The sequence below is a fragment of the Lactuca saligna genome, chromosome 4, assembly GCF_052625555.1.
Source record: "Lactuca saligna cultivar CGN05327 chromosome 4, ASM5262555v1, whole genome shotgun sequence".
NCBI classification, from domain to species: domain Eukaryota; kingdom Viridiplantae; phylum Streptophyta; class Magnoliopsida; order Asterales; family Asteraceae; genus Lactuca; species Lactuca saligna.
Genome location: NC_136420.1, coordinates 87,766,699 through 87,776,603, shown reverse-complemented (window position 1 = coordinate 87,776,603; position 9,905 = coordinate 87,766,699). Strand labels below are relative to the sequence as shown.

The 9,905-nt window shown below is 32.1% G+C and overlaps 2 protein-coding genes across 2 annotated transcripts; one reads left to right on the top strand and one right to left on the bottom strand.

Annotated features, from left to right (window-relative positions):
• Positions 1-2,549: 2,549 nt before the first annotated feature.
• LOC145042331 (late embryogenesis abundant protein At1g64065-like) lies at positions 2,550-3,128 on the top strand. Its single transcript, XM_078990723.1, has one exon. It carries the CDS (start codon positions 2,550-2,552, stop codon positions 3,126-3,128), a length of 579 nt encoding a protein of 192 aa, XP_078846849.1.
• Positions 3,129-3,243: 115 nt separating this feature from the next.
• Positions 3,244-8,590, bottom strand: CMT3 (chromomethylase 3). Its single transcript, XM_078990722.1, has 21 exons — positions 8,213-8,590; positions 7,726-7,763; positions 7,528-7,630; positions 7,268-7,375; positions 7,070-7,189; positions 6,714-6,813; positions 6,414-6,610; positions 6,256-6,321; positions 5,891-6,139; positions 5,724-5,782; positions 5,574-5,640; positions 5,143-5,472; positions 4,985-5,053; positions 4,799-4,885; positions 4,626-4,713; positions 4,402-4,520; positions 4,210-4,314; positions 4,090-4,133; positions 3,941-4,010; positions 3,736-3,839; positions 3,244-3,654 (listed from the first exon to the last, which is right to left on the bottom strand). Exons 1-21 carry the CDS (start codon positions 8,510-8,512, stop codon positions 3,483-3,485), a joined length of 2,595 nt encoding a protein of 864 aa, XP_078846848.1. The 5' UTR covers positions 8,513-8,590; the 3' UTR covers positions 3,244-3,482.
• Between the last annotated feature and the right edge of the window lie 1,315 nt (positions 8,591-9,905).

Genomic DNA, 9,905 nt, shown 5'->3' with positions numbered 1-9,905 from the left:
ATCAGATATTTTTAGTAAATAAAGTAGTTTAAACTTTAATGGTAAAAATTACTACAATTTAATAAAGGTAAAAACTAAGTCCGAAATCCTAAAAATGTAATCCAAAATCTGAACTCTTATCTGAAGTATGTATATACATTTCGGATAATGTGATCATTTTGGAAACTATATAAAAAGAATGTTATAAAGGGATGCTGGGATTCTTTTTCTTTTATTTATATAATCAAAGACCACATATATATATATATATATATATATATATATATATATATATATATATATATATATATATATATATATATATATATATATATATATTACTAATCCTAATAAATAAAACCTTTTCCACCACGTATCACTATACTTTGCCATTTCATATGTAAGTTAAATTACCTTCTTACCCCCAATAATATCTAATTGCATTGACCAATAAAATCCATTTAAATTAGGAACTAATAAAGAAGTAAATGGTAAAAAATATATTTGTCATATATAAATTGATATCTCTTAACATCAGCGGTTGGTTTAAATTCATATTTCAAATTTGAAATTTTTTATCAATATTTCCGGAAATTATCTTTAATATGTAAAACAATAATATACTTACCCATTTTATTTAGTCACTATATATTATATTCAATTCCATGAAACTCAATAACCATATATTATTCATGAGAGAAATCATCGCATGTGTATCAAAAATATTCTTCTCCAGTTTTTTTGCTTTTGTAGTTTTGTATTTGTGTGTGTGTGTTATTGTGTCATTGTGGTTGGCTGTTTGTTTCTATTGTTTTTTGTTACTATCGCTGTTCTTTTTTTTCCTTAACCACAGAAACATTCTACATCACAAAAAACAGTTACCTTATTATCTATTAATTCCTAATTTCTAATTAATTATTTATTTGTTGTCTATTCGGAAAAAAAAAAAGTTTTCATTGTAGGAACCCACAAAATAATATTTATAAATAATTTTGGGTACTTTTCGAAATAGAGTTTCCAACTTAAAATTTGATATTTTATGCCTATTATTTTTTTTACCAATTATTCATTAACAATTAAACATATAATCATAATAAACTTATAACAACTCTAGGAATGTTCATCCACATTTTTTTATTGCATAAATTGCTATTTTTTTTACGATTCAAATAATATTTATTATATTGGTGGTGCTCAAGACAATAAAAAATTTAAAGAACTATATTTGAACAACATAAAATCTAATAAAATGTCTGCAACATCAAACAATCAAAGTTCATTTACACGCGTCCTTATATACATGTAGTTTTGTTACATTACCTTATTTTTCGGATTTAAAATTTCATTTTAATACCATGTATTGTCGTTCTTATTTTGACTTTTTCAAAATTTATTTTTCTATGTACACTATTATCATTTTCTTGTTAATCATCATTCAAATAACATTTATTACAATTTTGAACCATTTGATATAGAGATTGTAGATAAAGATATTGTATCAAAAGAAGCATTTATAAATCTATCATTTTTTTTATTATTATCTAAGTTATTCTAATTTGTTACCGTTAACATATCAAATTTTATAAAAATATTAATATTTGCAAATATATGATTAATGATTACTTTTTTGTATAAATAAGTTTTTAAAAATTCATAAACAATTTGTAGAATTTATTTTTTTATATAATATTGTTTTTATTATTAGTAGAACACATTTTATTCATCATTTGAATTTGTAATTTACTTTATTGTGTTCATATAAGTTTCTTATATTATCTTAATTTTTTATTTGCATATAACAATGCGGTTTTCATATTCGATGCGTTTGCTTCTTCTTTATTTTTTTTCTTCAGTCTATTCAGTTTTATATTCATTATATACAATTATCCTTTTTTTTTATTTATCTACACATAAAAAACATTGCTCCTACCTTCAAACCATTTTACATATTAATTTGAACTAATCATTGAAGTTACCGAGAAAACATGATTTAATTCATTTTGAATTATCAGTATTCTTTTACTTTATCTCCCGTGAGTTCCACGGGTTGTAACCTAGTGTGTGTGTGTGTATATATATATATATATATATATATATATATATATATATATATATATATATATATATATATATATATATATATATATATATATATATATATATATATATATATATATACACCCGATATCAGATTGAATATGTATTTATATTTCTATCTTGAAATTTGCCATGATGTAATCATGTTACTACCTTGTCCCATAATTACATGTTTTATGACAGTGACAACCATAACAACATACTTTACGAAATGACCTCGATAATTATATAATTTTATGAAAATGACCACCATATGCATACAAAACTTCAAAAACAAAAACATCTTCAACCAAATAGAGTCGAAGGTACGTAGTATACAACCTCAAATTCACTACCATCTACACACAAAACAAACAAAACAACATTCAACCTTAATTTCACCTCCTCCCGTATATAATCCAACACCTTACATATGAAACAATCCACAAACACAAAACCCATTCATTTCCATTCCTGAAAAACCCTCAAACAAAATGGAAACACCAAAACCAAAATTACGAAAATGTCTCAAAATATGTTGTGGCTTAACAGTTGCAATAATCGTCATTTTCATCATTATTTCTATCATCTTGTATTTTACAGTCTTTAAACCAAAAGACCCACGGATCACCGCCCACCCGACAAAACTTGAAAACGTGCAATTCCAACTCATACCAAATGTAAGCATAAATGCAACCCTAGTTTTAACATTAACGATTGATAACCGTAATTATGGAGGGTTTAAGTTCGAGGACTCCATTGCAAATGTTTACTACCGAGGAATGTTAATAGCAGAGGTCCCTGTTGAGCATGCACAAGTCCCAGCTCGTGGGAGTTTTACCTTGACTACATCTGCGAATATTACAGGGGGTAAAATGGCAACAGATCCTAATTTTTACAGTGATATTGGTTCTGGTTGGCTTAATTTTACCTCGACTTCAACAATGCATGGAAAGGTAACTCTTTTGAAGATAGTTGGGGTTAAAGCTAAAGTTGATAATTTGTGTGATATCTCTGTCGACATTTTGAAGCTAGAAGTGGATCCCAAATGTCATTCTAAAGTGGAATTCTAATAATCGATTTAAATTTCTGTTGATGTATATATGTATATATTTTCTTTGTTTTAAATGAATATATTGTTTTGTTTTAAGTTGATAGAGTAAAATCAGAATTCAGAAGAGATACAAGTGGCATCAATAAAATACATTGAAAGACAATAAAAGTTGTGGCATTATCAGTATCACATGCATCATTGCAAAGTTACAACAGGAAAAAGGCAATGTTTGAACCTCAAAACTGGCATATATATTAAACAGCTACTACATGATGAAGATGGGTAATTCCACAGCCAATTTGTGGCTTAAGCGAATAGATGATGAAAAAAACGTCTCTTCCTCCATTACTAATTATTAACTGGTTTAAAATAATTACTCATTTTCTTGAACCACAGAAGGAGATGTCGCCAGTTGTAGATTTGGGAATTTTGGAGGCAAACTGAAAACAGGCTCACCACCTGCGTTTCCCTTACATGACATTGCCAGTGAGTACCCTAAAGCTCTTGCTACTGGAACAGCTACAGCATTTCCAACTTGAATATACCTGTTAAATATACAAGTTTATCAGTAAACAGCATTTTCTTTTACACTTTACAAAAAAAAAAAAAAAGAGTTTATGTCTTACCTTTCTTTGATGGGGCCCAGAAGTTTATAGTAATCAGGGAAACCTTGAAGTCTAGCATTCTCACGAATAGTCAGCACTCTATCTTGAAGAGGGTGAAGAATTGCCTGAAAAAAATAAGTACAAGTCAGTTATACATTAATGACATAATTGGTCCCTCAAGGTTTTGAATATGAAAAATGGTTTTTAGTTTGTATATTTTTTTAACCTGGTTGTGAGGCTCTGCTCTTGTGACAACTGTTGGTACAGTTTCATCCCACCATAGTCGCCCAAAGGGTCTGTATGTATTTCCATGGAATTATAAATAAATTCATATATTAAAAAAAAAAAAAAACTAAGCATGTAAAAAACACTTACTTTTGTGATCGACCATCCACGAAAGTCATAGCGTAATCGGGAACCTGTCATTACACAAAACAAAAAAATAAATATCTAGTGAACAAAAAAGAGCATGTATATGAGAATGAAGATACCTACCAATGGCTTTCCAGAAGGTAAGTAAACTCTTTCGACATCAGGATCCCATTCAACATGATTGTCAGCTTTAACCCTAACACCTTTCAAATCCCGGAAATTTGCACCCTACAAAGTTCAAACACAAATTAAAAAATTAAAAATTACAATGTCATTGCCACGTCATATAAAAAAAATAAGGAATGTATGGCGGACCTTTTTCTTTGGGATTTGGCAGACACGTTGGTAATCATCGTCGTTTAGCTTCAGTGGACGATGATCATATAGAAGATGATTTGAAGTTTCTTTACCAGATGCCACAAACCCAGGCATATCTACATTACAGTTTTTAATAAACATCAAAAAAAGAAATTGAAAAATTAAACTAAAAATCTAAAACAAATATGAAGCAACTAGATTGAAAAGTAAGTTTGACTCACCGGTCTTTTTGCGACTAATGAACTTTTGAAATTCTGTTTTGGGTTTTCCCCCGTAGGGCATTTCGTCTCTAGTCTCATCATTTGGTACCTAACAAATTTAAATTTAATACGTTAATTCTCATCCTTAAAAAAAAAAAAAAAAAGATGGGAATAAGATTTGATGTTGTGCTTACAGGAGGAAGATCAGAAATAGCGTCACCCAGGTAGAGTTCTTTCTCTAATTCAACTTTAAGACCCTCGTCATGAACAACAGTATTTGACTGCACACAAGGTAAAATAGCCCAAAAACGGGTTAACTCTTACTTATTTCGTATTTAATTTGAAAATTGAAATTTCTTTTATTTTACGCGAAACAATACCTCAAATTCCAATGGAGACACTCCCCTTGTGACGACGTTATGAGTGGGTAAAGGGTACTGCGGTAATTTCTGAAAAATTAAAAACAAATTGTTTTTAATTCATCATTCGAAAAGTTAGACCGGTTTAAGCTTAGGGATAGGATTTAGGGTTTATTTACCTCGCTAGGCCGGGCACCCCACATGAACATACGTCTGCGGAACTGTGGAAGTCCGTAAGAACCGGCTACCATCAGACCGACCCGGGCTTGGTAATTCATGGAAACGAGCCGGCCCAAAGCATATCGGCCCAGAAACCCTTTAGCAAACTTGACGATATCCACCACGTTTTCCATTAACGCAAATCTTGGCTTTAGATACTCCACGATGTCCATGTAGACAACAAGTTGTTTGTTTTTTTCGTCTTCTAGAGGTTTGTCTTTGTTTCTAAAACGGTTAAATCCACTTATCCCTTGACATGGAGGGCCACCCGTGATGACGTCAACATCCCCCTACAAAAGTTGAGTATTTTATCATTAATCAATGACTTTTACTAAATGATAAATGGAAAGTTGTAATTTTCAGATAAAAGAAGCATGTAATGTGAACTTACAGGCAAAGGCAAAAGCTTTGATTTGAAACCATTAACAACAAACTCCTTTATCTTGTCATGACAATCACTAATTCAAATAAATCAAACGTAAGTCAAACTATGGAATGACAACTTTAAGTGAAGGGAAAAAAATCAACTATAATTCCATACCTTAATCCCTCTATTGGCTCCCAGGTGTCTTCTTCAGGCCCATAACCCTTCCACCGGATCTACTCAAAAAAATTAATATTATATCAAAAACTGTTATTTACCAAAATACCCTTGTCTCATCTGTTTCTGGAAATGATCATGTTTATAACAGGGAATAGCAAAGATACCTTAAGGTAAACCCCAGGCTTCTTTAACTCCTTTGGATCACCATAGCATATAGACAAAATCTGCTCGACCTCAAAAATTTCGACATTATCTACATCAACATCATCCTCTTCTTCTTCATCATCTTCTTCAATGACTGCAGGTTCTTCTTTCTGTTGAGATTCACCACCTCCAACTAATGAATAAGACTGGCAAAGCTTCTCCCACTCTTTCAGCAATTGCAGAAAATCTTCTGCTGATTCATTCCTCACCTGAGAAACATTAATTTCAAATGCTAAATGTAATTAGAAATGAAAATCAAAGATAAATTGCACATAAAAAATTTTATCAAGTTAAAGAAGCATTAAGTATGATTAAGAACTTGCACCTCTGTCTCTGGATGGTTCAGCTTTAAGCTTTGACAAGCATATTGATTCAAATCAACAGCCCACCTCTGCATTTACATTTTAAAATAAAATTTTGGAGTTATGGATCATGAAGCTAAAAGGTAAGCACTTATAGTTAGACCACTTTATTGGTACATACAGTGACAAGGTTAACATCAGCCATATTAGCACCCAAACAAAGTCCTGTAGACATGGCCCCACATCCTGAGTAAAGATCTAGCATTCTCATTTCTGATCTTTTGTTGTTTTGACTTTGGGATTCTTCATTAATAGCTCCATTAACATCAGACTCTGATGAAATGGTTGAATCAGACTCATTCCCATCAACTTCAGCATCTGCAGTTTGTTGTTAAAGTGTATTCAAAGATCGATCACTTGCTAGAACTATAGCTTTAATGTTAAATTATATATACATCATTCAGTGTATAGGAAAATGTACCAGGTGGCAAGTTCTGATAAGTTGAATAAGGCACCAGGTATGACATGTCATAGTAGTAGTCTCCATCACCAAGTTTTGCTTGCTTCTCACTGACATCAGCCTAAAAAACAACCAAAAATACACATATAATAAAATAAAATAACTAAATGCAAGAACTGGATACTTTTATTACATTGTTTCTTTATGAATCTCAGATCTTTTTACTTATTAGAACCAATATTATGGCAACATTATCCATATAGAAAGGAATATTCACTATTATAATTGAAAAGATTTTTCTAAGTCTAATGTTATAATAAGAAAACTGAAAACTGCAATGCTACAATAATAAGAAATGAATTTATGTCATTACTTACATCTAAAGGCACCCGCACTATTTTAAGCTTTTGCAAGAGGCAATCAAGAGGATTGTCATCCCTGATTTCAGAAAGGAAGACACGCTTATCATCAATCAGGTTTGAACAAGCTTGAATAATCTGAAAAAATCAAAAAGAAAAGGTCAATATTAGGGAGAAAAAGACACTAAACTATAAAATATTTAAGTAAAAGTTTACTGTATCTTTAGCCCTGTAGAACCATTGAGCACTAAAATATGATGTTCCATCCACTCCTTCAAACATCTCTACAACTCTACAGATGTAACTGTCTTCACCCTCCCCAGCCTGTATAAAAATGCGAATAATCATATACTTATATGAACTTCAGTTAATTAAATGTGGAAAAAACATTAATTTTTAACTTTTAACTTTTTATGTAAGAATACAGACAGTAAATGTCACTCTTGCAAGCAACTTAAAAGTAGACAAAAAGGTACCTGGACATAACCATCGTCTCCAAGCATAAACAGCACACGGCCATCAACAAGTGCTTCAGAAAAGTGTCTTTTAGCTTGCATAAGCTCCTTTGGTGGCTCTACCCTATAATTTGACAAACAATTTATTTATTCACTTCTAAAGAACAAGAATTAAAAGTAATCTTTTTACTACTTTAATCAATAGAATAATGTACTTACCCTTTTGGGGTTTCCAAGCTCTCTGTCTTTCCAGCCTTCTGTAATTCCAGCAAAATAGTTAAATATGTGATAAAATCTAAGTATGGTAATCTACCATGAAATAAGCTTTGAGCCACAAATATTAACCAATCAAGTTTGTTACTAGTGAGCATTCAAATCTATGAGAGGCATCATAGAACTTCTTTTGCAATGTTTAGTGTTATATATGTATAGTAAACATATCTAAAGTAAATGTCATATATTATTAGGAGTTTGTCTACTAAAAAAATCTGCTAGAAGTCTACACTTTTGTGAGCAACTATAGCCTCTGTCAGCTGATTTGCACGTATGCAAGCTAAAACCCTATTCACGTCGATTAAAGGTATTCCACCGGTTACTAGTTGATTAAGTACCCTAATATTTAATCTACATTCCACACTCCACACAAACAAAACCAAACTTGTGGTGCGCCAAGTTAAAAGTCAAGCTGAGTCAAAGAAACCCTCACATTTTTTTGCAGGTATCTAAGAGGCCATCTCTGTCGAGCCTCTTCGGCAGGAACCGGATCTCCAACAAATCGACTCTCCTCCGCATCCTCTGCCTCGTCCTTCACCTTCTCCTTCGCCTTCGCCCTCAGCTTTGGCTTCTCCGACTTTCCACCGGAGCTTTTCGCCGGAGATACCAGATCGGGAACCACAGAAACTTCCGCATCCTCTTCCTTCTTTTCTTCTATCTTTGGCCGTTTCTCCGAAGAAACCAATGCATCGTCCTTGGAGGCAGATAACGACCTTCTCTTTGCCCTTGGCATTTTCAGACGGCGATGAGAGAGAAAACGAGGGAAGAGTGCGGCGGAGAGACTATGTAATTAGAGCGCGTGTAGAGAGAGAGGGTCGCGAGGGTTTATAAGGGGGGCATTTTGGGCGGGAAGTAAAAAGTGTGTTCCGCGTCTGACGCTTAATTGTATTTGAATGGTGATTTTAGATCTGGAGGGAAAATTCTGAACGTTGCAAATTATCAAAATCCATAAAAATATATATATTGTATTAGATTTTTTTTCAAATAAACGTATATTAGTATATACCAATGTATTACATACGTTTATTTAAGACAAAACTATAAATTTGGTCCCTGTGGTTTGCAAAAATCTTTGGATAAGGTCCAAAAAGTTTCCGACTTGCATAGAATGTCCAAAATCAAAGTTTTTCTGGGTTTTTAGTCCTAAACTTAGGAAATTTCTGTACTTTTGGTCCATAGATCACTTGAATTGACTGTTTTGTCCTTTAAATTTCTTTTTTGTATTTTTTATATTTTTCTTTTATAAATATTAATGCAAAAAAAAGGAATTAAGTTGGCTCACCCATCTCTCTCTCTCTCTCTACCCACCCCACCGGAGCCCTCCCCCTTCTCTCTCTTCCTCCTCATCCTTCTTCCTCCTCCCCCTCCTCTCTATCTATTTCTCTCTAAACATAAACACACCTGCAACTCCAAATACACGCACACACACAAGGAACTCGAACACATACTAACATCAAACTTATCACAAAATCTATAATAAAAATGAAGTGTAAACATTGATTACTATAAAAAAATAGCTCCAGTCTTTCAAAATTAATATCGATGCTCCATCAAAACTTCATCTCAAATCAGAAACAAAATTATTCAACATACTAATTCAATCAAAAAATCGTTTAACATATTCAACCCACAATAATCCAACACAAATATCATCCTAACACGGAATCAACTGAAATCTGGAAAAATACCCAAGAACACTTTAATGGAGAAAATCTTAAAAATTGGAACAAACCATAAAAATCCCAGAATCCAAAACTACATCCCTAAAAACATGTCAGAGTTTCAACATTTCTAAAAAGTATTGTCATAAGCATCATTCTGATTACTTAAAAGAAGAAAATGATGAACATGTAGGCGAAGAACTCTTGAACATATTTACTTTCAAACTTCAACCCTAAGATAATCAGATTAAAGCGAGTTACAAGTGTTCTGATGCTGGATTCGATCGTATTATCATCTAGGGTTTGGGAAATCAGTTTTGTTCTTTGTAGTCTAGCCTAGGGATATGTAATTGATCTTGAAATTGGGAATGTAAGATGTGCAGGAGAAAGATGATTTGTTGATGATTTAATTGGGAACTAAGGATGAACAAGGAGCGAGTCGATGTACTTCTTTCATCATGTGCG